Source organism: Mauremys reevesii, linkage group 24 (genome assembly GCF_016161935.1).
Source record: "Mauremys reevesii isolate NIE-2019 linkage group 24, ASM1616193v1, whole genome shotgun sequence".
In the NCBI taxonomy this organism is placed as follows: Eukaryota; Metazoa; Chordata; order Testudines; family Geoemydidae; genus Mauremys; species Mauremys reevesii.
The window spans coordinates 20,897,280-20,921,817 of NC_052646.1; the positions used below are offsets into that span (position 1 = coordinate 20,897,280).

General features: G+C 61.1%; 1 protein-coding gene across 1 annotated transcript; it reads left to right on the forward strand.

Moving 5' to 3' along the window:
- The first annotated feature begins 8,274 nt into the window (after positions 1-8,274).
- On the forward strand, positions 8,275-12,407 carry LOC120390115 (phospholipase A2 inhibitor and Ly6/PLAUR domain-containing protein-like). Its single transcript, XM_039512427.1, has 5 exons — positions 8,275-8,323; positions 9,967-10,083; positions 10,434-10,586; positions 11,704-11,847; positions 12,134-12,407. Exons 1-5 carry the CDS (start codon positions 8,275-8,277, stop codon positions 12,283-12,285), a joined length of 615 nt encoding a protein of 204 aa, XP_039368361.1. The 3' UTR covers positions 12,286-12,407.
- The last annotated feature ends 12,131 nt before the right edge of the window (positions 12,408-24,538 follow it).

Below are 24,538 nucleotides of genomic sequence, written 5' to 3' on the forward strand. Positions count from 1 at the left end.
CTCGCACTGCAGGGCGCTCCCTGGAGCATGGAGAAATCCCTGCTCAGTGCAAACCCCGGCTCCCCACCCCTCCCCGGGCAGTGCCCGGGGGACAAATACCAGCTGGAACCAAGAGGTGGCGCTGGGTAGTTATTACCACCGACGCCTCCTCACCGAACGTGTGGGCAGGTAGATCCTGGAGAAATTCCAGCTGCTTTGGCCGGAGTTCTGCCCAGTTCCCGTGAACGCGCTGTGGGGGGAAAGGCATCCTGCCCGCTGCTCATTGGCATCCTCAGCCAAGCCCTAGACAAGTCTGTTTGCTGCCTGAGTGTCTGGGGCTAGAATAACTGTTCAGCTGCAGAGCTGGCGAGCCGGTAAAACGCGCGTGTGTGAACAAACCCCACCCGTCTGCACAGAATGACACTTCTCGAGGGAGTGGTTTGTGCCTGGCTTTGGGGGGAGCCTGTCCCACCCCCACCCACCCCCACTTGCTGTTTGAGGACTCTGCCTCTCAGGGTAACTAGCTCAGCCATAACCAACTTCCTGGGTCACTTTTTGTCTGGGGCCCTGTCAGCTGTCGTCTTCCTCATTTCATGGGTGCTGGTTAACCCTTTCCACTGATGGCTTCACACCTCTATCCTGCATGCAGAGAAATCCGGGCTGGCTGACGAGCTCCCATGATCGTTAACTCTTTCCTGGGCGAGCTTGGGGGAGTTTCATTTCATTAAGTGAACATAATATTTTAATTGAAGAAAGAAAGAAAGAAAATTAATTGGTCCACTCTGGGGTTTTTTCAGAGCTTTCATCTGGAAACATCACTTCAGCCTCCGAACGCCTTCCCCTGCCTTTGCCAGGGTCCCAGGTGGTAGGAAGGGAAAATTATCCCCATCTTATAAACAGGGAAACTGAGGCACAAAGAGGCGGTGTCAGACTCAGAGCCACGAATACAACCAGGGAGTCCTAGTTGCTGCCGACTTCCAGCCCATTCTACAGCCACCCGCTTCCCTGACCTGGGGACAGAACCCAGGAGTCCTGGCTCCCAGACATCACATTAGACCATGTGAGTCAGTGTGATGGTGCAGCAGTGCCCCCTCCTGGCCAGGCAGGGCGTGGTCCCGGCTCACCCAGCCCAGCGCGGCCCTCGCTCGAGTCCCTGTGCCCAGGAATCTGCAAAACCCCTCTGCTGCCCAGCCCTTTTCTCCCTGCACTCGCTGGGCTGGCCTGGGGCACCTACACCCCATAAGAGACCCCCCACTCCCTTCCCAGAGCCGGGGAATGAACCCAGGAGTCCTGGCAGGCATCTCAGCGCTGGGGGGCAGGGGAACATTTCCAAGCAGGATTGCAAGGGGCCGGGGGGCGGTTTTCCTGGTTTCCTGCTCCTCGTCGGGGCTCCCCATTGGAGCTGGAGGAGGACCGGGGAAAAAGACGCACAGACGGACTCAGACCCCGACCCGTCACCCCAGCCTGACCCGCAGCCGCCGGCCAGGCCCCTCGCGTGGGCTCCAATCCCTGCTCTCCCCGAGTCAGCCGGGGGACGTGGCGCCGGGTTTTCCTCTCGCTGGTTTTACCCACCAATTCCATCCCGACCCCAGAATCCGCCATCGACAGCGGCACGTTCCCCGGGTGAATCCCCCCCCCAGTGCCCGGCTCCCCGTGCCCGGGGACGGACGGGACTCACCGGTGGCCAGGAGTGCGGACAGCAGGCAGAGAGGCAGGGGTGCCCACATGGTGCTGCAGTGACCGGAGCAGCAATGGGAGCAGCTGCTGTGCTTATGTCGGGCAGGTTGGCAAATACCTTCCCCGGGGGGTCAGCTGGGGCTGTCCCATGACATCCTGGTGGGCCTGGAGATGGGACATTTCAGAGTCCCGAGTGCTGCAAAATCAACCCCCGAGGCAGATGTCTCCCCTGCAGCCTGTTCCCAAGCTGGGTGAGCTTCGGCCTCAGGTACCCACAGCCTTCCTTCCCCAGGGGAGCTCAGCCAGCCCACACCTTTCCCCCAGCCTCCGGGGCCTCGCCTTGGGGGGAGGGGTACAGCCCGGACTCCTGGGTTCTATCCCCACTTCTGGGAGGGGACCAGGGTTGGGTGAGTTAGATTGGGGGCTGGGCTAAGAGCCAGAACTCCTCTGTTCCTTTCCCTAGCTCTGGGAGGAGAGTGGGGGGCTGCTGGGAGCTAGGACTCCTGGGTTCTATTCCTGGCTTTGAGAGGGGAGCGGGGTTGGGTGGGTGGGACACTCTGCAGGGTGGAAAGCCCCTATTCACCGCTTTGGTGTGGTTGTGATATGATCCGTACAACGTCTGCCTGGCGAGGGGTCATTTAAAAAGTCTCGATCTGCTGAGCGTTCCCGTGCTGGTGGGTTGTGGGTTTCCGAAGGGCTGAAGTCTTGCGGGCTGTGTCACTGAAATACGCGGGGAGACGCCGCAGACGGCCTTCCAGTAGTGAGAAAGGAGCAACCATCACGGGCCAGGCAGGCCCATCAAGGACAATCCACCCTCCCAGAGGCTCCTCGGAGAGGGCATGTACGCTGGGGGGGTGGGGTGGGGGGCTGGCTCCCAGGTCACAGCGAGGATCTTTCTGGCACTGGAGGGAAGTTATAACAGGGCCGGCGACATCACCACTTGGTCTCCCCCCTCCCCCGTCTCAGCGCAGGGACGATGGGCTGGAAGACAAGGACTTCGACCCAGGGAGACTGGTCCCAGGCTGGGGGGGAATCCAGCCCACGTACTGAGACCAGTGAGCTGCCTGTAGCATCACGCTGAGAACAGACGTTCGCATGGCACTGCTGTCGCAAGATATTTACGTGCCAGATGCATGAAGGGACATATGAATCCTTAGTGCTTCAACCACCATTGCAGAGGACGTGCGTCTATGCTGATGACGGGTTCTGCTTGATAACGATCCAAAGCAGAGCGGACCGACCCAGGGTCATTTTCATCATCTGAGTCAGATGCCATCAGCAGAAGGTTGATTTTCTTATTTGGTGGTTCGAGGTCTGGAGTTTCCACATCAGCGTGTTGCTTTTTTAAGACTTCTGCAAGCATGTGCCACACCTCGGCCCTCTCAGATTTTGGAAACCTTGGGCCGAGTGCTGTAGCTGTCTTTAGAAATCTCACACTGGTACCTTCTTTGTGCTTTATCAGATCTGCAGGGAAAGTGTTCTTAAAACGAACAACACGTGCTGGGTCATCATCCGAGACGGCTATCACATGAAATATATGGCAGAATGTGGGTAAAACAGAAGAGGAGCCATACGATTCTCCCCAAAGGAGTTCAGTCACAAATTTAATTAACACATATTTTTTAAACAAGCGTCATCAGCATGGAAGCCTGTCCTCTGGAACGGTGGCCGAAGCATGAATGTTTAGCACACCTGGCACGTAAATACCTTGCAAAGCCGGTTACAAAAGTGCGCTGTGAACGCCTGTTCTCACTTTCTGGTGATATTGTAAATAAGAAGCAGGCAACATTATCTCCCGTAAATGTAAATAAACTGATTTGTTTTAGCGATTGGTTGAACGAGAAGTAGGACTGAGTGGACTTGTAGGCTCTAAAGTTTTACATTGCTTTGTTTTTTAGTACAGTTGGGTAACAAAAAAAATCGCCATTTCTAAGTTGTACTTTCATGACAAAGAGATTGCACTACAGTACTTGGATGGGGAGAACTGAAAAATGCTATTTCCTTTGTTTCTCATTTTTACAGTGCAAACATTTGTAATAAAAATATTATAAAATGAGCTCTGTACACTGTCGGGTTACATCATCCCTATGCTGCCTTGGTGGAAAGTTACAGCAGCAGGACAACAAGAATAGAGGAGTTAGATAAAGTTGTTATGAGAAAGTAGGGAACTGCCAGAGCGAGGCAAATGCCAGGTGGCCTAATTGGAATCAGATAAGTTGCATGGGAAATGGGAAACCAGTAAGCAAAGGGCCATGCATGTGAAAAGTGTGTGTATCGGACTAAGAACCAATCAGCAGCAATGTGATGTTGGTGTGTCTGACGTTTGCTAATATGGAGAAGCCTATATAATATGATGCATTGTACACAATAAATGATTCAGCTTGCAATCATATTGGTTGTTGTGCTTTATCCGGCCCGCCTGCAACGCAACAAATGGTGACCCCGACGTGATTCGTATCGAATGAAAGTGTCAGTGGCCTGACCCAGGCGGAGAAGCCCTGAGCCCAGAGGCAGGAAGAAAAGGAGGCGCACCTGAGTTCAGTGTCGAGCGGCAGCTATAAGTCGCGGAGGAAAGCGGCGGCTATAAGCCGCGGTGGAGAAGGGCAGAGCAGCTAACGTGAGTACCACTGTATCAGCTGAAGAAAAGATAACACAGAAGCTTTATTTGCACATTATGAACCGACAGGGGGAAAAGATTTCCCCTGCTGCACTGATTCACTTATTAAGAAGAGAGGGGGAGTTGGGGAGGCTCCTCCTGACCGGCCTTCGGGCACAGGACGAGGAGGTGCTCCGCTGGAAGCGAGCCCTGGACGGGAAGACGTTGGAGTGCACGGCGCAGGCAGAGGCTCATGCCGTGGCCCCGGCGGTCGCTCGGACCTACAAGCAAGTAAGTTGTTTTGGCAGCAGCCCGGAGAAGGCGTCCCACACTGGCTGGTCTGAGCCGGGGACAGTGCCGGGAAAACCGTTATGCTTCTCCGGTATGAGCAGCAACAGCTGGGTGTTCTGACACAGGCTGCACAGATTAAAAGAAGCCAAGCAGGGAAGGAGAGAGAATAAAATGATTTAATCGAAGAAAAGCTCATTTTTTTCTCGCCCCAGTCAAGGACAGCTAAGACTTGGCGAACAGCCCAGACTAAAGAGAGCTTGACTGGGCCCAAAAAAGCTAATGAGAGCTGCAAAATCCTGCCAGGCACTAACGGACTGTGTTAGCTGTCTCCTTTCACAGGTATGGAAGAGCTGCCCAAAGATCCTAGCAGCCCTGCCATTTTTGCAACCAGGAGACTGATTGCCTGGACCCATGATTTTATTGCAAAGACCCCTTCACATCAGGAGAATTTTTTTTACTGATGATTGGCCTAATTATTTTTTAGTTCCATTGTGCTTTTAAATAGCAGGAAAAACGGACAAGGTAACGTGCTGGCTAATCTCTCCCTTGTCCGCTGCAGCCCCCACGTCCTGATTATTTCCCCCGTAGAAGCTGAACCACGACGGTGGTGGAAAAGAAGAAAAAACACTCACGTTGTTGATATTGCCAAAGTCCAGAAATTCCTGACTAAAAGGACATTGAGAACTGACCCTGGTGAAGAAACGAAGAATTGTACACTGGCAGGAAGAAATTTGGGACTCCTGCTGAACAATGTGGTATTGATTGGATTTTGGGGTTTTATTTTACAGGCTGCGCCCTGTGTTTTGGATAAAATTTTTAGCATATATTGCCCTCCCTAATTGGATTGTAATGATATTACCCCCCCATTACTAACCCCGGTTTTTTAGAGTTTGATTGTTTTTTGTTTTTAAAGTTTGAGAAAACTCAGCCAAAAGGTTTGTTGAGTATTCTCAAGGGGGGGGGGGGAGTTTATGGTGTTATTAGGCATAAATTTAGGTAATTTGGGAGAATGGCTTTGAATTTATGTGACCCAAAGTACCTTTATGTAAAGTGCTTTTGTTAGCCTTATTAGATTTTGTTAATTTTGTGTTATGTGCTGATTATTGGTTGTTGTAGATTGCTTGATACTAGATGTAGCCTATATTATAATAGATAGGTTGAAAGCAGATGTTGTAATTAAAGTTATGCATGAAAATGTAGCCCCCACGGTGGGAAAGTATAGATAATTGCTCGCAGTAGAGATTAGAAGGGTGGGGGCTAGTTAAGAAGTACACCCTCCTAGCTAAATTGATAGTGAAATAAGTTGGTGTTCATGTAAGGAACGGTTTAGGAAGAGGAAAAAAGGATCGGGCCCAGGCGGCCAGGCTACAGACACAAGCTTGGGAATTTCAAATATTCAGGGGGATACTTGGAATGGTGATTTAGTTGAGACAGGTGGTTGTTGAAATACAAGCAAGTGATGTTAGGCAGAGTAAAAAGTTAACTCTGTGGTTGCTAAAGGGAATAATAGCTGAATTTTGTAAAAATGCTGAGAGAGAAAAGTTTTTGGTGTTTTGAAATTTTTGTAAATACATGTAGGCAAAGAAATTAGTTTGTAATTGTTTGGCTATGAATAATTTTGTTGCATTAGCTGAAGAATGTATATAGTGCTATGTAATTGTAATTGTATTAGGCTAAGGGCATATAAGTGGTGATTTTTTTTTAGTGTTTAAAAGTAGAAGTTAATAGTAAGAACCCTTAAGCTGTGTATAGCTTTGAATTTAGAAGTAAGCTAGGATGCAATTGTATTACTGTAAATGATTTAATTGATGAAGTGATTTCCCTGTTTTGTACGCCCTTTGCAATGAAGTTTGAAGAGGTTTATTGGATGTTTTTTGTTTTTTTTTAAGAAAAGAGGGGGAGATGTCGGGTTACATCATCCCTATGCTGCCTTGGTGGAAAGTTACAGCAGCAGGACAACAAGAATAGAGGAGTTAGATAAAGTTGTTATGAGAAAGTAGGGAACTGCCAGAGCGAGGCAAATGCCAGGTGGCCTAATTGGAATCAGATAAGTTGCATGGGAAATGGGAAACCAGCAAGCAAAGGGCCATGCATGTGAAAAGCGTGTGTATCGGACTAAGAACCAATCAGCAGCAATGTGATGTTGGTGTGTCTGACGTTTGCTAATATGGAGAAGCCTATATAATATGAGGCATTGTACACAATAAATGATTCAGCTTGCAATCATATTGGTTGTTGTGCTTTATCCGGCCCGCATGCAACGCAACAGTACACTTGGTATTCTCTGTTGTAATTGAAATCAATATATTTGAAAATGTAGAAAAACATCCAAAATATTTAATTCATTTCAGTTGGTATTCTGTTATTTAACAGTGCAATTAAAGCGGCGATTAATTTTGTTAGTTGCGATTGATTTTTTTAGTTAATCACGTGAGTTAACTGTGATTAATCGACAGCCCAAACTGGAATATAAAGATTGTACTTTCATTTCTGTGTATAGGCTATAGAGCAGCATAAACAAGGGATTGAAATTTGAGCTTGTACTGACTTCGTGAGTGCTTTTTATTTAGCCTGTTGTAAAACGAGGCAAATATCCAGATGAGCTGATGTACCCGCTGGAAGAGCTGTGCCTGCCCCGGGGTACACGGAACCATCGATCTCCACTAATGCACAAGTGAACTGGCCTCAGTACACGTGGGCATCACCTGATCAGCCAGCGTCACGCTTGGGCTGTGAAATCTCCCATCTCCGGCTCCTCCAGGATGTCATGGGACCGGCTTTAGGACGTGCGGGGCCCGATTTGGCAGGGCCCCGGCAGAGATGACTCACCTGGCAGCGCTCCGGGTCTTCCGCGGCACTGCAGCACCTGCCGCTGAAGACCTGGTAGGGAACCAACTGGTGAGTACATCCCCCCCCCATCCGACCCCCACCCATGTCCTGCCCCTGACTGCCCCCCTCCAACCCCCTTGTCCAACCCCCACCCTGCACCCCGCCGCATCCCTGCCTGGAGCGGGCCCCGGCCTCCATCTGCCACCCCCCTCCCGTGCGTCCCCCACACGGGTCTCCCTCCCCCGCGTCCCTGCCCCCCCCCAGGTTCTAGTGCCCCCTATCCACTAATGGCAGGGCAGGCTGCCCTTACCCTGCCCTTACCCTGCCCTTCCGCCCTGAGCCTCCCCAACGCCCCAAACCTTCATCCCCAGCCAGAGCCCTCATCCCCCTGCACCCTAATCCTCTGCCCCAGCCCTGAGCGCCCCCGCAGCATGAACCCCTCATCCTCAGCCCCACAGCCCTCACCCCTGCACCCCTCCTATCCCCAAACTCCCTCCCCCTTCCCACACACCCCCTCCTGCCCTCAAGCTCCCTCCCAAAGCCTGCACCCCCTCCCTTTGTACCACCTCCCACCCCAAACTCCATCCTAGAGCCTGCACCCTACACCCCTCCTCCACACCCACCCCCTGCCCCGGCCCGGAGCCTGCACCCAGCACCCAAACTCCGTCCTAGAGCCTGAACCCTACACCCCACCTGCACACAAATCCCCAGCCCAGGACCTGCACCCCAGACCTCCTCCCCCACCCAACCCCCTCCCAGAGCCTTAGGCAGGTGGGGGGGGCGGAGTTTAGAGTGAGTGGAGTTGGGTGGGGGCAGGTTCTAGGCACCATCAAAATTTCTACAAACCTGCCTGACATAAGCACAGCAGCTGCTCCCATTGCTGCTCCGGTCACTGCAGCACCATGTGGGCACCCCTGCCTCTCTGCCTGCTGTCTGCTCTCCTGGCCACCGGTGAGTCCCGTCCGTCCCCGGGCACGGGGAGCCGGGCACTGGGGGGGGGGGAATTCACCCGGGGAACGTGCCGCTGTCGATGGTGGATTCTGGGGTCAGGATGGAATTAGTGGGTAAAACCAGCGAGAGGAAAACCCGGCGCCACGTCCCCCGGCTGACTCGGGGAGAGCAGGGATTGGAGCCCACGCGAGGGGACTGGCCGGCGGCTGCGGGTCAGGCTGGGGTGATGGGTCGGGGTCTGAGTCCGTCTGTGCGTCTTTTTCCCCGGTCCTCCTCCAGCTCCAATGGGGCTCCCCGACGAGGAGCAGGAAACCAGGAAAACCGCCCCCCGGCCCCTTGCAATCCTGCTTGGAAATGTTCCCCTGCCCCCCAGCGCTGAGATTCCTGCCAGGACTCCTGGGTTCATTCCCCGGCTCTGGGAGGGGAGTGGGGGGTCTCTTATGGGGTGTAGGTGCCCCAGGCCAGCCCAGCGAGTGAAGGGAGAAAAGGGCTGGGCAGCAGAGGGGGTTTTGCAGATTCCTGGGCACAGGGACTCGAGCGAGGGCTGCGCTGGGCTGGATGAGCCAGGACCACGCCCTGCCTGGCCAGGAGGGGGCACTGCTGCACCATCACACTGACTCACATGGTCTAATGTGATGTCTGGGAGCCAGGACTCCTGGGTTCTGTCCCCAGGTCAGGGAAGTGGGTGGCTGTAGAATGGGCTGGAAGTCAGCAGCAACTAGGACTCCCTGGTTGTATTCGTGGCTCTGAGTCTGACACCGCCTCTTTGTGCCTCAGTTTCCCTGTTTATAAGATGGGGATAATTTTCCCTTCCTACCACCTGGGGCCCTGGCAAAGGCAGGGGAAGGCGTTCGGAGGCTGAAGTGATGTTTCCAGATGAAAGCTCTGAAAAAGCCCCAGAGTGGACCAATTAATTTTCTTTCTTTCTTTCTTCAATTAAAATATTATGTTCACTTAATGAAATGAAACTCCCCCAAGCTCGCCCAGGAAAGAGTTAACGATCATGGGAGCTCTTCAGCCAGCCCGGATTTCTCTGCCTGCAGGATAGAGGTGTGAAGCCATCAATGGAAAGGGTTAACCAGCACCCATGAAATGAGGAAGACGACAGCTGACAGGGCCCCAGACAAAAAGTGACCCAGGAAGTTGGTTATGGCTGAGCTAATGTTACTCTGAGAGGCAGAGTCCTCAAACAGCAAGTGGGGGTGGGTGGGGGTGTGACAGGCTCCCCCCAAAGCCAGGCACAAACCACTCCCTCGAGAAGTGTCATTCTGTGCAGACGGGTGGGGTTTGTTCACACACACGCGTTTTACCGGCTCGCCAGCTCTGCAGCTGAACAGTTATTCTAGCCCCAGACACTCAGGCAGCAAACAGACTTGTCTAGGGCTTGGCGGAGGATGCCAATGAGCAGCGGGCAGGATGCCTTTCCCCCCACAGCGCGGTCACGGGAACTGGGCAGAACTCCGGCCAAAGCAGCTGGAATTGCTCCAGGATCTACCTGCCCACACGTTGGGTGAGGAGGCGTCGGTGGTAATAACTACCCAGCGCCACCTCTTGGTTCCAGCTGGTATTTGTCCCCCGGGCACTGCCCGGGGAGGGGTGGGGAGCCGGGGTTTGCACTGAGCAGGGATTTCTCCATGCTCCAGGGAGCGCCCTGCAGTGCGAGGTGTGTCAGTCCAAAGCGGGATCGTGCTCCGGCCCCCTGCAGCCCTGCGGCCCCTCGGAAGGAACCTGCGTCGCTGCTGTGGCAGAGTTCAACCTCGGTGAGTGAACCAAGATTCCTACGAAGTGCAGACACCATGGTCCTCCTGGAGCCAGGGGAGAACCCAGGAGACCGGGCTCCCAGCCTGCACCCCCGCTTTACGCACTAGACCCCACTTCTCTCCTGGCACGGGGGCTCCTTCGGTTTTCAGCCTGTGCTCCGTGGCTCCTGGGGGCTGCAGACTCTGTCTCGGGGGCGGCTGTGGGACGGGATCGGATAGAAGAGAGGATTGTGCTGGGGGGTGGGAGGGAGATGGATAAGATGTGGGGTGGATGGATACAAAAGGGGAGGCTGGAGCAGCTGTGGGGGCACTGGGGGGCTAAGAGGTGATTCTCTGTTTCCCTCCCACAGAGGCAAACTCCTTCTCCTACGCGGCTAAGTCGTGCCTGGAGCCCGAGAGCTGTGAGCCCGGCCCCTTCACGCTGACCTTCACCCGCAATATCACCGTGCGAGCGAACATCGCCTGCTGTGACACCGACGGCTGCAACGCCGGGGCCATCCCAGGTGTGTGTGTCACGGACTCCCAGGTCGTTCCCACGCGTGGCCCCGTGCAGTCCGTGGGGGGGGGGCCCTTCCAGTGCGACAGCCCCTCTCGGGGAGCCGCTCTCTCTTGGGGTCAGGCCCCCCCACCTCCTGGAGCCGCACCTCTCTGAGCCTCAGCACGTCTGTCTCTGCCGTGGGCCCCCCAGGGAGTCCCCTCGCTCTGGGCCCCGGGGCCTCCTCACCCCCGACGGGGATGATCCCCCCCCCCCCCCCGTTCTCTAGCCCGGAGCGACTCTCCCCCAGCGTAACACAGGAGGGTTATTGAGGGTTGAACCCAGCACAGGAAACTCTCCGGCCTCAGGCCTGGCCTCCCTCAGCCCAGCACATCCCAGTCCCCCTGCAGCCAGGGGGGCTCTGCCTGCTCCCCCCTCCAGCCCCGAGCCCCCCTGCTCCCAGCTGGGCCTCCGACACCCCCAGCCCCAGGCCCCCTCTGTGCATTGGCTTCTCTCCAGGGACACAGGGTCATAAACCAGGGCCTGGGTCTCCTCTCAGCCCCCCTCTGGCCCCTCTGGCTGGAGCTGGCTGGTCAGGTCACCGGGGTCCTCTCCCCGCAGCCCATTGTCCCCCACTGCCCAGAACCAGCTGCGACTCCTGAGCTGGGTCTCCGGGTCACCAGGTCACCAGTCGCTGGGGTCTCCATCCTCCAGGCCGGGCCGGGGTCCCGAGTCCCTCTCTGGTCCTGTGTCCCAACAAACTCCCTCTCCCCTCCCCTCGTTAACCAGTGACACCTGGGGACACTGAGTCCCACCCCCCTGCATGCAGCCCCCTGGAAAACACAGAACACCCAAGAAAATCCCCCACTTCGTCACATGTGTCTGCTGCAAACCTAAAGCCCTGCTCTGTCCACACCCGCCTGGAGAGAACCCAGGAGTCCTGGCTCCCAGCCCAACCCCCCTGTTCTACTAACCATTAGACATCACTCCCCTCACAGAGCTGAGGAGAGAACCCAGGAATCCTGGTTCTCAGGCCCCCCCGCGCTCTAATCACTAGTCCCCACTGCCTTCCCCGAGCAGGGATCGAGCCCAGTGTGCGGTGACTCCCCACCCCCGGCTGACTGGGTGTGTCTGACTTTTCTCAGTGCCACCCGTGAGCCCCGTCCCCAACGGCCGGCAGTGCCCGTCGTGCTTCGCCGCGGGGGCAGATCGCTGCCGGGACATGGAGCCCTTGGCCTGCACCGGCGCCGAGGACCATTGTGTTGACATCGCTGGGACATTAACGCTGGGTAATTCCTGCAGATCGGGATGGGGTGTGGAAGGCAGCATCAGCCAGCTAGAACCCAGGAGTCCTGGCTCCAGAGACCTCTGCTCTAGCCACTAGACCCCACTCCCCTCCCAGAGCCGGGGCGTGAACCCAGGAGTCCTGATTCCCACCTTCCCTGCTCTAACCACTTAGACCCCTCCTCCCTACCCAGAGGTGGGTGCAGTCCTGCTGGGAGGGGAGTGGGTGAGAAGCCTCCTGGGGGGTCAGGATGCGGGAGCCCCCGATCACGTCTCTCTCCCCCCGTCCAGGTAGCGTCACCCTGACGAAGGCTGCGGCTGGATGCGGCTCCCCTGGCGCCTGCGTCAAGAGAGTGGGGGTGAAGAAATACGCCCAGGGCGTGGTGGACGTGCTGAGCCGGGGCGAGTGCTACCCGGCTCCCTGGGCCGGCGGGGAGCTGTGAGCCCTGGCCGGGCCCCCTCCCCTTGCCCTGCACGTGGGGGCTGCAGTGCGCCTCCCCCGGGGCACCGGCTGCTGCTGCTTCTCTTTGGGGGGGATTGCGGGTCCCTTTTGTGCATTGGCTGAATAAAGCGAGTGGTGGGGTAAGGAGCCGGCCTCTGTTCTGTGCACCAGAGATACTGGCAGGAAGGGAACCCAGGAGTCCTGACTGAGTCCTGCACCCAAACCCCCTCATCACTGGCCCCACCCCAGAGCCTGCACCCCCAGCCCAGAGCCTCTGCCCCCTCCCACACCCCAACCATCTGCCTCCCTCCCATACTCCGAACCCCTCAGCTCCACCCCCCAGGCCGAAGCCTCCTCCTGCACCCAAACCCCCTCATCTCTGGCCCCACCCCAGAGCCTGCACCCCCAGCCGGAGCCCTCCCCCCCTCCCCCATTCAACCCCCCCTGAGCCAGCGCGGTGAAAATGAGCAAGTGACAGAGGGAGGGGGATGGTGAGCGGGGGCTGGGGCATCAGAGAAGGGGCGGGGGGCGTTGGGTGTTCAGTTTTGTGCGAGTAAAAAGTTGGCAACCCTACCCCACTCCCCTCCGAGAGCCAGGAAGAGAACCCAGGAGTCCTGGCTCCCAAGCCCCCCAACTCTAACCACTAGACCCCACTCCCTTCCCAGAGCCAGGAAGAGAACCCAGGAGTCCTGGCTCCCAAGCCCCCCCGACTCTAACCACTAGACCCCACTCCCCTCCCAGAGCCAGGAAGAGAACCCAGGAGTCCTGGCTCCCAAGCCCCCCCGACTCTAACCACTAGACCCCACTCCTCCCGGGGGGGGTGAAGTGGGGCAATTTGCCCCAGGCCCCCAGGAGAGTTTTTCGGGGCCACTGGAGCAGGGTCCTTCACTCACTCCGGAGGCCCCGGAAAACTCTCACGGGGCCTGGGTCCCCGGAGCTTCTTCCGCTCCGGGTCTTCGGCAGCGGGGGGTCCTTCTGCTCCGGGACAGAAGGACCCCCCGCCGCCAAATTACCACCGAAGTGGGACCCACCGCCAAAGTGCAGCCCGGTCTTCGGCGGTAATTCGGAGGCGGGGGGTCCTTCCGTTCCGGGACCTGCCGCCGAATTACCGCCAAAGACCCGGCTGCACTTCGGCAGTGGGTCCCACTTCGGCGAAGCCCCCAGGCCCCCGGAATCCTCTGGGCGACCCTGACCGGCTGGGTGGCCACCCAATGCCGCTGTGAACAGCCCAGCAGAGCAGCTTGACAAAGCCTGCCTCAGTTTCCCTTCTCGGACTGTTCAAATAAAACTTCCCGTCAGGCTTTTTCTTGGGCAGAAATACCCCTCCTTGGGTACTGGGTTTATTAATATAAACCCACTCAAATATAACCTGCAAAAAAAGCCTCCCAATAAATATGTACTAATTAGTAATTAATACAAACCCGATAAAATAGAAATTGCAAAACCTAATTAATATTTAATCATTCAGAATTAACATACGTTCAATAAAAGAGCAGCTTCGGAGAGAATAATTAACATTTAATAATTAATATAAACTCAATACATTCAAACTGGAACAATAATAATTAATAATTAATATAGATTCAATGAATCTTAAACTGCAAAAAATCAATTGGGAATAATTGATCTAGAACATCTAAACGGCAAACCACCCCACCCCCCACCCCATTGTCCTGCCCGGTGTCCACACACATGGGGGGTCGTCCTGCCCCCCCAGACTACTGCCCCGCCCCCGTCAGCAGCGCCGTGGCCAGCCCAGCCCCGGAGCACAAACACGACAGCCCTTGCGTAAGGCCGGTGCCGTGACTTCAGCACCCGCAGCAGAGAGGTGACACTGGGGGCAGGTTACACAACCAAGGCCAAGGAATTCCAGTCACTGGGGAACAGGCAGCGAGCCCAGGGGGGGCTGGGAGCCAGGACTCCTGGGTTCACTCCCCAGCTCTGGGAGGGGAGTGGGGGCTGGTGCTCAGAGCAGGGGGGCTGGGAGCCAGGACTCCTGGGTTCACTCCCCGGCTCTGGGAGGGGAGTGGGGGCTGGTGGTTAGAGCAGGGGGGGCTGGGAGCCAGGACTCCTGGGTTCTCTCCCCAGCCCTGGGAGGGGAGTGGGGTCTGGTGGTTAGAGCAGGGGGGGCTGGGCGCCCGGACTCCTGGGTTCACTCCCCAGCTCTGGGAGGGGAGTGGGGTCTGGTGGTTAGAGCAGGGGGGGCTGGGAGCCAGGACTCCTGGGTTCTCTCCCCAGCCCTGGGAGGGGAGTGGGGTCTGGTGGTTAGAGCAGGGGGGGCTGGGAGCCAGGACTCCTGGGTTCACTCCCCAGCTCTGGGAGGGGAGTGGGGTCTGGTGGTTAGAGCAGGGGCTGGGAGCCAGGCCTCCTGGGTTCACGCCCCAGCTCTGGGAGGGGCGGGGGGGCTGGTGCTCAGAGCAGGGGGGCTGGGAGCCAGGACTCCTGGGTTCACTCCCCGGCTCTGGGAGGGGAGTGGGGGCTGGTGGTTAGAGCAGGGGGGGCTGGGAGCCAGGACTCCTGGGTTCTCTCCCCAGCCCGGGGAGGGCAGGGGGGGCTGGTGGTTCGAGCAGGGGGGGCTGGGAGCCAGGACTCCGGGGTTCACGCCCAGCTCTGGGAGGGGAGTGGGGTCTGGTGGTGAGAGCAGGGGGGCTGGGAGCCAGGACTCCTGGGTTCTCTCCCCAGCCCTGGGAGGGGAGTGGGGTCTGGTGGTTAGAGCAGGGGGGGCTGGGAGCCAGGACTCCTGGGTTCACTCCCCAGCTCTGGGAGGGGAGTGGGGTCTGGTGGTTAGAGCAGGGGGGGCTGGGAGCCAGGACTCCTGGGTTCACTCCCTGGCTCTGGGAGGGGAGTGGGGGCTGGTGGTTAGAGCAGGGGGGGCTGGGAGCCAGGACTCCTGGGTTCACTCCCCGGCTCTGGGAGGGGAGTGGGGGCTGGTGGTTAGAGCAGGGGGGGCTGGGAGCCAGGACTCCTGGGTTCTCTCCCAGCTCTGGGAGGGGAGTGGGGTCTGGTGGTTAGAGCAGGGGCCTGGCAGTGGGCTGAGTGCCTGGAGGACTCTGGGAGTGCAGAAAACGGGGGCTGGGCGGAAGGCCCTGGAGGAACCAACCAGCCCCAGAAATGTTCCCACTTTCATCCTTTTGTTCCTTAAATTCTTCTCCTTCCCGTGCCCATCAGTGGCGGCGTCATGGCAACATCGGCCGGCCCGGGGCTCGGCCAGAGGGGCTGCAGCCTGGGGGGTGAGTGGCAGGCGCCTCCGGGGTGAGGGGGTCAGAGCTGCCATGAGGGGGCGCTGCCCCCGGCCGGTCCAGCATGGCTGGTTCTGGTCCCAGCCCAGATCTCGGCTGCCGCCTCTCCCCCATTCCCAGCTGAAATGGGGGGGGCAGGGGACTCAGTGGGGGGAGCCTCTATGAACAGCCCCCACCCCCCACCCCAGTGCCAAGTAAGGGGTCCCTGCGCCCCACCCCGGAGGTGGCTGCACCCCAGTGCCAAGTAAGGGATCCCTGTAGAACCAGCCCCTGCGCCCCACCCCAGAGCGGCCGCGTCCCAGTGCCGGGGGAGGGGTCCCCCTATACCCAGCCCCTGCGCCCCACCCCAGAGAGGCCACGTCCCAGTGCCGGGGGAGGGGTCCCCCTATACCCAGCCCCTGCGCCCCACCCCAGAGCGGCCACGTCCCAGTGCCGGGGAGGGGTCCCCCTATACCCAGCCCCTGCTCCCCACCCCAGAGCGGCCGCGTCCCCATGCCGGGGGGGGGTCCCCCTATACCCAGCCCCTGCACCCCACCCCCCAGAGGCCACGTCCCCGTGCCGGGAGGGTCCCCATACCCAGCTCCTGCTCCCCACCCCAGAGCAGCCGCGTCCCAGTGCCGGGGGAGGGGTCCCCCTATACCCAGCCCCTGCTCCCCACCCCAGAGCGGCCACGTCCCCGTGCCGGGGGAGGGGTCCCCCTATACCCAGCCCCTGCGCCCCACCCCAGAGCGGCCGCGTCCCAGTGCCGGGGGAGGGGTCCCCCTATAAGCAGCCCCTGCTCCCCACCCCAGAGCGGCCACGTCCCCATGCCGGGGAGGGGTCCCCCTATACCCAGCCCCTGCGCCCCACCCCAGAGCGGCCGCGTCCCCGTGCCGGGGGAGGGGTCCCCCTATACCCAGCCCCGGCTCCCCACCCCAGAGAGGCCACGTCCCCGTGCCGGGGGAGGGGTCCCCCTATACCCAGCCCCTGCGCCCCACCCCAGAGCGGCCGCGTCCCAGTGCCGGGGGAGGGGTCCCCCTATAAGCAGCCCCTGCTCCCCACCCCAGAGCAGCCGCGTCCCAGTGCCGGGGGAGGGGTCCCCCTATACCCAGCCCCTGCACCCCACCCCAGAGCGGCCACGTCCCAGTGCCGGGGGAGGGGTCCCCCTATACCCAGCCCCTGCGCCCCACCCCAGAGCGGCCGCGTCCCCGTGCCGGGGGAGGGGTCCCCCTATAACCAGCCCCGGCTCCCCACTCCAGAGAGGCCACGTCCCAGTGCCGGGGAGGGGTCCCCCTATACCCAGCCCCGGCTCCCCACCCCAGAGCGGCCGCATCCCAGTGCCGGGGGAGGGGTCCCCCTATACCCAGCCCCTGCGCCCCACCCCAGAGCGGCCGCGTCCCAGTGCCGGGGAGGGGTCCCCCTATACCCAGCCCCTGCGCCCCACCCCAGAGCGGCCGCGTCCCCGTGCCGGGGGAGGGGTCCCCCTATACCCAGCCCCTGCGCCCCACCCCAGAGCAGCCGCGTCCCAGTGCCGGGGGGCGGGGGGTCCCCGTATAAACACAGACTTGTGCGTATTTGCAACTTTATTCTATAAAACTCGGCACCCGCATTTCTGAGCCAAGCGGCCGTTCCCGGCGCGGGAGCTGCTTGGTGAGAAGCGACTGAAACCGGAAAATCAACCCGGATCCCGGCTGGGAAAGAAACTCCAGCGAGCCCTGGGTTTGGGAATCACTGCCAGCGAACAGGCCCGGGCCTCCCCCTAGGGGGCGCCGGCTCCCACCTGCCCCAGGGACTGGCTGCCTCGGGGTGGGGGGGGTGGAATGGGGCAGGGGCCTGTCCCCTCTAGGGGGCGCCAGCTCCCACCCGGCCCCAGGGACTGGCTGCCTCGGGGGGGTGGGGAATGGGGCAGGGGCCTGTCCCCTCTGGGGTGCACCAGCTCCCACCTGCCCCAGGGACTGGCTGGCTCGGGGGGGCAGGGAATGGGGCAGGGGCCTGTCCCCTCTGGGGGGCGCCGGCTTCCACCTGCCCCAGGGACTGGCTGGCTCGGGGGGGTGGGGAATGGGGCAGGGGCCTGTCCCCTCTGGGGGGCACCAGCTCCCACCTGCCCCAGGGACTGGCTGGCTCGGGGGGGTGGGGAATGGGGCAGGGGCCTGTCCCCTCTGGGGGGCGCCGGGTCCCATCCAGCCCAGGGAAGAGGCCAAGGAATTGGGCCGTGGGAAGTACCATGCCGGGGGCAGGTGGGGGCAGAGCCGGTGGCATGTCAGGGGCAGCGCCCAGCTGTGGGGTGATGGGGCAGTGCCGGGCTGGGGGCAGTTCCCAGCCCTATGGGGGAAGGCGCGATGGGGGGCGGCCCCGCCACAGGGGGGCGCTGCAGGGGGGGCGATGCGCTCAGGGCCGCAGCGCCCAGAGGAGCAGCCCCCCCAGGCTGAGGAGCGGCAGCCCCGGGCCGCCCGCCCGCTGCACAGGCTGGTCTGGAGCACGGCCTGGGGCTGGCCGGCGAACAGGGCCACGGCGCCCACGTCGCACAGGCTGCGGGTGGCGCAGCCCATGAAGGCCACGCGGAGACTCTCGAACCCTGGGGGGAGGGGAGAGGGTTAGGGGGGCAAGAGACCCCCACGCAGCCCCCACGCAGCCCCCAACCACCCCATGGGCACCAGCCCCCAACCACCCCATGGGGACCAGCCCCCACGCAGCCCCTAATGCCCCATGGGCACCAGCCCCACGCAGCCCCCAACCGCCCCATGGGGACCAGCCCCCAACCGCCCCATGGGCACCAGCCCCACGCAGCCCCTCTGCCCCATGGGCACCAGCCCCCACGCAGCCCCCAACCGCCCCATGGGGACCAGCCCCCAACCACCCCATGGGGACCAGCCCCACGCAGCCCCCTAATGCCCCATGGGCACCAGCCCCACGCAGCCCCCAACCGCCCCATGGGCACCAGCCCCCCACGCAGCCCCCCCCCCGCCCCATGGGGTCCAGCCCCCTCGCAGCCCCCTCTGCCCCATGGGCACCAGCCCCCCATGCAGCCCCCCAACCACCCCATGGGGACCAGCCCCCAACCGCCCCATGGGCACCAGCCCCCACGCAGCCCCAACCACCCCATGGGGACCAGCCCCCCACGCAGCCCCCCAACCGCCCCATGGGCACCAGCCCCCTCTGCCCCATGGGACCAGGCCCACAGCATGACCCTCATAGGCATGGGCTCCGGGGAGACACAACAAGGGGTGAGTCCTGGCTCCCAGCCCCACGGAGAGAGCAGGAGTCCTGGTGCTGAGTCTGGCTCCCAGCCCCACGGAGAGACCCAGGAGTCCTGGGTCCCCTGCTCTAACCACCAGACCCCACTCCTCCTGAGCCAGGAGAGAACCCAGGAGTCTGGCTCCCAGCCCCCCTGCTCTAACCACTAGACCACACTCCCCTCCCAGAGCCAGGGAGAGAACCCAGGAGTCCTGGCTCCCAGCCCCCACGGAGAGAACCCAGGAGTCCTAGGTCCCAGCCCCCCTGCTCTAACCACCAGACCCCACTCCCCTCCCTGAGCCGGGGAGAGAACCCAGGAGTCCTGGCTCCCAGCCCCCACGGAGAGAACCCAGGAGTCCTAGGTCCCAGCCCCCCCTGCTCTAACCACCAGACCCCACTCCCCTCCCTGAGCCAGGGAGAGAACCCAGGAGTCCTGGCTCCCAGCCCCCCTGCTCTAACCACTAGACCACACTCCCCTCCCAGAGCCAGGGAGAGAACCCAGGAGTCCTGGCTCCCAGCCCCCACGGAGAGAACCCAGGAGTCCTAGGTCCCAGCCCCCCTGCTCTAACCACCAGACCCCACTCCCCTCCCTGAGCTGGGGAGAGAACCCAGGAGTCCTGGCTCCCAGCCCCCCTGCTCTAACCACTAGACCACACTCCCCTCCCAGAGCCAGGGAGAGAACCCAGGAGTCCTGGCTCCCAGCCCCCCTGCTCTAACCACTAGACCCCACTCCGCTCCCAGAGCCACAGAGAGAACCCAGGCATCCTGGTTCCCAGCCCCCACCCCTGCTCTAACCACTAGACCCCACTCCCCTCCCAGAGCCGGGGCGAGAACCCAGGAGTCCCGGCTCCCAGCCCCCCCAGCTCTAACCACTAGACTCCCCTCCCCTCCCAGAGCCGGGGCGAGAACCCAGGCGTCCTGGCGCCGCCCAGGAGGGTCCCTACGGGTGATCTCGGGCACGTTGCAGCTGTCCGCCCGGCAGCACGTTGAGTTCCAGCGCAGACGGTAGGCGCCGGCCGTCAGCCCATAGAACTGGTTGCAGAGCCGGTCGTCCGAGTTGCATTTCTTCTCGTACACCGTCTTCTCCTTGTCCTCGTCCCCTGGAAGGACACGGCGGCACCGGGGGTGAGACACGGGGTACGTACAGGGCTGGTGCAAGCCTTGATTTGTGGGGAGAATCCCCCTGGGATGGAGCAGTCAAGAGCCTAGGACACACGTGGGGTTTGTACCCGCACCCCCCTCAGTCTACCTGTGGCTTTGGGGTGGGGGCACTGCTGGGCGGAAGCTCGTAACATTGGGGCACTGCTGAAGGGGAAGCTCACAGCTCCAGGGGGCACTGCTGGGGGGAAGCTCGCAGCGTCAGGGCACTGCTCACAGGGGAAGCTCGCAGCATCGGGGCACTGCTGATGGGAAGCTCGCAGCATCAGGGCACTGCTGACAGGGGAAGCTCGCAGCATCGGGGCACTGCTGATGGGAAGCTCGCAGCATCAGGGCACTGCTCACAGGGGAGGCCTGCAGCTCCAGGGGGCACTGCTGGGAGGAAGCTCACAGCATCAGGGCACTGCTCACGGGAAGCTCGCAGTGTCGGGGCACTGCTCACAGGGGAAGCTCGCAACATTGGGGCACTGCTGAAGGGGAAGCTCGCAGCGTCGGGGCACTGCTGAAGGGGAAGCTCGCAGCTCCAGGGGGCACTGCTGGGGGGAAGCTCGCAGCGTCGGGGCACTGCTGACAGGGGAAGCTCGCAGCGTCGGGGCACTGCTGGGGGGAAGCTCGCAGCGTCGGGGCACTGCTGACGGGAAGGTCGCAGCGTCGGGGCACTGCTGAAGGGGAAGCTCGCAGCGTCGGGGCACTGCTGGGGGGAAGTTCGCAGCTTCGGGGCACTGCTGGGGGGAAGCTCGCAGCATCGGGGCACTGCTCACAGGGGAAGCTCGCAGCGTCGGGGCACTGCTGGGGGGAAGCTCGCAGCGTCAGGGCACTGCTCACAGGGGAAGCTCGCAGCACTGTTGGCCCCACTCCCCCAGCCCCACAGGCCCTACCCTGCTCCTCGTCGCGGGCGATGGTGATGCAGCTGTTGACGGCGCTGGTGCAGGTGGCCTGGTTCGTGGTGCAGTTGTAGCCCTCCGAGCTGGTGCAGTTATAGCAGGAGATGGCGCCCCCTGGGCACAGGGGAGGGAAGCGCAGTCAGAGCCCCTCCAACAGGCCCATCTCACCCGGCATCCCGTCTCCTGCCCCCCCGACCAGCCCCACGGGCCCAGCAACCCGCCTGTGTGCGGGAAATTCCATCCTACCCCCCACCGTGGAGACACAGTGGCCCTGCAGCCAGGGGAACAAATCACTCGCTCAGCCTGTATCGCTGCATACCTTCTCCCCGGCCCATGGCCCCAGATGAACCCAGGAGTCCGGGCTCCCAGCCTCCCTGCTCTTACCACTAGCCCCCACACCCCTCCCAGAGCCGGGGAGAGAACCCAGGAGTCCTGGCTCCCAGCCCTCCCTGCTCTTACCACCAGCCGCCACTCTCCTCCCAGAGCCGGGGAGAGAACCCAGGAGTCCTGGCTCCCAGCCCCCCCTGCACTAACCACCAGACCCTGCTCCCCTCCCAGAGCCGGGGATCTATTAGCCCAGGGGTCGGCAGCCTTTCGGAAGTGCTGGGCCGAGTCTTCAGTTATTCACTCTAATTTAAGGTGTCGCGGCTGGTCCGACCCGTGAGCGGCTTTGGAAGGGCTCTTTCTATACGGCTGTAACGCAGAACTAAACTAGTGGTGTCTGTAAAGTAAATAAGATTTTTAAAATGTTTGAGAAGCTTCATTTAAATTTAAATTAAAATGCGGAGCCCCCCGGCCCGGTGGCCAGGCCCCAGGCAGTGCGAGTGCCCCTGACAATCAGCTCGCGTGCCGCCTTCGGCCCCCGCGCCATAGGTGGCCAACCCCTGGCCTAGACATTAAATAACCAAAATTCCCTGGGTGAAGTGACAACAGGCTCCATCCCCCCCCCCCCCCCCCGCAGTAGGTAGCCAGAGGAGGTATCTGTGGGGCTAGACAGATTGTGTGTATGGGGATAGTGAGTGTCTATGGTGATCTGACTGGGTACAGGGGTGCCCTGGGGTGCACGGACTGAGTAGCGGGGGGGGTTGGGATGTCCCTGGGGCTGGGAACAGCAGGTCCCGGGGGCTGGGGGCTGGGGACAGGGGTTCTTGGGGGCTGGGTACAGGGGTGTCCGTGGGGCTGGGGCCCGGGGTGTCCCTGGGGCTGGGGACAGGGGTTCTTGGGGGCAGATTACAGGGGTGTCCCTGGGGCTGGGGACAGGGGTTCTTGGGGGCAGGTTACAGGGGTGTCCCTGGGGCTGGGGACAGAGGTTCTTGGGGGCAGGTTACAGGGGTGCCCCTGGGGCTGGGGACAGGGGACCAGGTGCCCTGGGGGCTGGGGACAGGGGTTCTTGGGGGCAGGTTACAGGGGTGTCCCTGGGGCTGGGGACAGAGGTTCTTGGGGGCAGGTTACAGGGGTGTCCGTGGGGCTGGGGACAGGGGACCGGGTGCCCTGGGGGCTGGGGACAGGGGTTCTTGGGGGCAGGTTACAGGGGTTCTGTGGGGATGGGGACCGGGTGCCCTGGGGGCTGGGGACAGGGGTTCTTGGGGGCAGGTTACAGGGGTTCTTGGGGGATGGGGACCAGGTGCCCTGGGGGCTGGGGACAGAGGTTCTTGGGGGCAGGTTACAGGGGTGTCCCTGGGGCTGGGGACAGGGGACCGGGTGCCCTGGGGGCTGGGGACAGGGGTTCTTGGGGGCAGGTGACGGGGTGTCGGTGGGGCTGGGGACCGGGTGCCCTGGGGTGTGCGCCCCCCTCACCTGTGCCCAGCAGCGCAGCCAGCACGCACAGGCGCAGCAGCTCCCCCATCCTGTCTCGTAGGCTCAGGCCGGCTGTGGGGCCGGGGCCGCCTCCCGGGGCTGTTATAGGCTGGGCCGGGCCGGCGGACCCAGGGGCGGCCCCGGGCTGGGCTGGGCTTGGCTGGAAAACTCCCGGGCACCGGCTCTACCTGTTCCACCCCCCCACCCCCTCTCTGTGCAATTCAATCTCCCGGCCCCACCACAGGAATGTCCCCTATCGAACCCGACCGCCACAGGCCCGGGAGGTAGACGGCACTGCTGGGGGGAAGCTCGCAGCACTTGGGGTATTTCTGTAGGGAAGATCACTGGAGGAGTGGGGTCTTGGGGTCTGGTGGGGGGGCTGGGAGCCAGGACTCCTGGGTTCTCTCCCCGGCTCTGGGAGGGGAGTGGGTCTAGTGGTTAGAGCAGGGGGCTGGGCGGTGGCGCTGGGTGTGAACGGAGACATACCAGCTGCCCCTCGCTGCGTGGCTGATTTGTTCCACAGGCAGTGACTGCGTCATCCAGAAGCCGCAGATTAAGAGGCCTGAAGCCCAGGGCGATGGGCCTGTACCACAGGAATTAGCACAGCCCCCGCCGGTGCCCCTCAGTCCCGACCCGCAGCCCCCAGGATTCCAGCCCTCCCCCGTCCCACAGCTCGGTGCCCCCAGTCATTCTCCAGGCCTGGCCATCCAGTCCTCCAACTCCAACCCATTACTCCCCCTCCCTGAGCTGGGGAGCGAACCCAGGAGTCCTGGCTCCCAGCCCCCTCCCTAACCACTATACCCAGATCCTATATCAGGCAGCTACAGAACCTGGGTCCTAGGCGTGTTTAACCCTTTCCCTACTGTACCTTAGGTGAGGCCCATAACTGCCCCTGTTGGGGAGCTGCTGGCAGCCTGGGCCAATGCCATGGAGAGTTCCATCCCCCTGCTCTGGGAGGGGAGTGGGGGCTAGTGGTTAGAGCAGGGGGGGCTGGGAGCCAGGACTCCTGGGTTCTCTCCTTGGCTCTGGGAGGGGAGTGGGGGCCAGTGGTTAGAGCAGGGGGGCTTGGCTGGGGAACAGGGCCTGGCTGAGCACCCAGAGGCAGGAGGTTGCTGCTGGGACGCACTGTCCCCGACCCCTCGTGCCACGTCAAACCCGCAGCAGCGTCCCGGTGGTGCCAGGCGAGAAGGGCCCGGGGCACCGCAGCAGGTGATGCCAAGAATCTGGGCAGACTGGTCCAGCAGGAACCAGAGCAGGATCGGGGCCTTGATTTCAATCCCCTCAGGGGTGCTGTGCTGCAGGGAGCAGAGTGGGGGGCTCTCCCCTGGCCTTCAGGACCAGTGCTAGGGGGCACTGGGGGGGTGGCTCAGTGGGGCAGGGAAGGTGATGTGGGGCAGAGTGTAATTTGGCAGGCAGATGTGTGGGAACCACTCCCCTCCCCCCCCGCAGGAAAGAGCAGCCTAAAAATAGCCTGAGTCTCAGGGAAGGTCAGTTTATTGAGGCACAATTATGTGGCTCTTTATTGCAAGTGACTGTTTCCTCCTCCTCCTCCATCCCCTCCCCGAGCCGGGGAGAGAACCCAGGAGTCCTGGCTCCCAGCCCCCCTGCTCTAACCACCAGCCTCCGCGCCTCGCTCAGAGAGAACCCAGGAGTCCTGGCTGAAGAATCAGGCTGAGATACGGGGGTAGGGGGGATTCTCCGTGATGTGACCTTTATCTTACACACAGGTACCAGGCACTAGACTGTGTGTCTGGAGCTGAGGATCCAGCCCCTACGCAGGCAGAGGGCACGCATTACCATAGCTACCTATTAGGTGCATTACAGTAGCACCCAGCAGCGCCAGTCCAGGCCCAGGCAGGACCCATTGAGCTAGCAATTGTGATGTACAGCATCTATTTATTAGGTGCATTACGGTAGCACTAGCTGCAGTACATCACGATTGCTATTTATTACGTACATTATG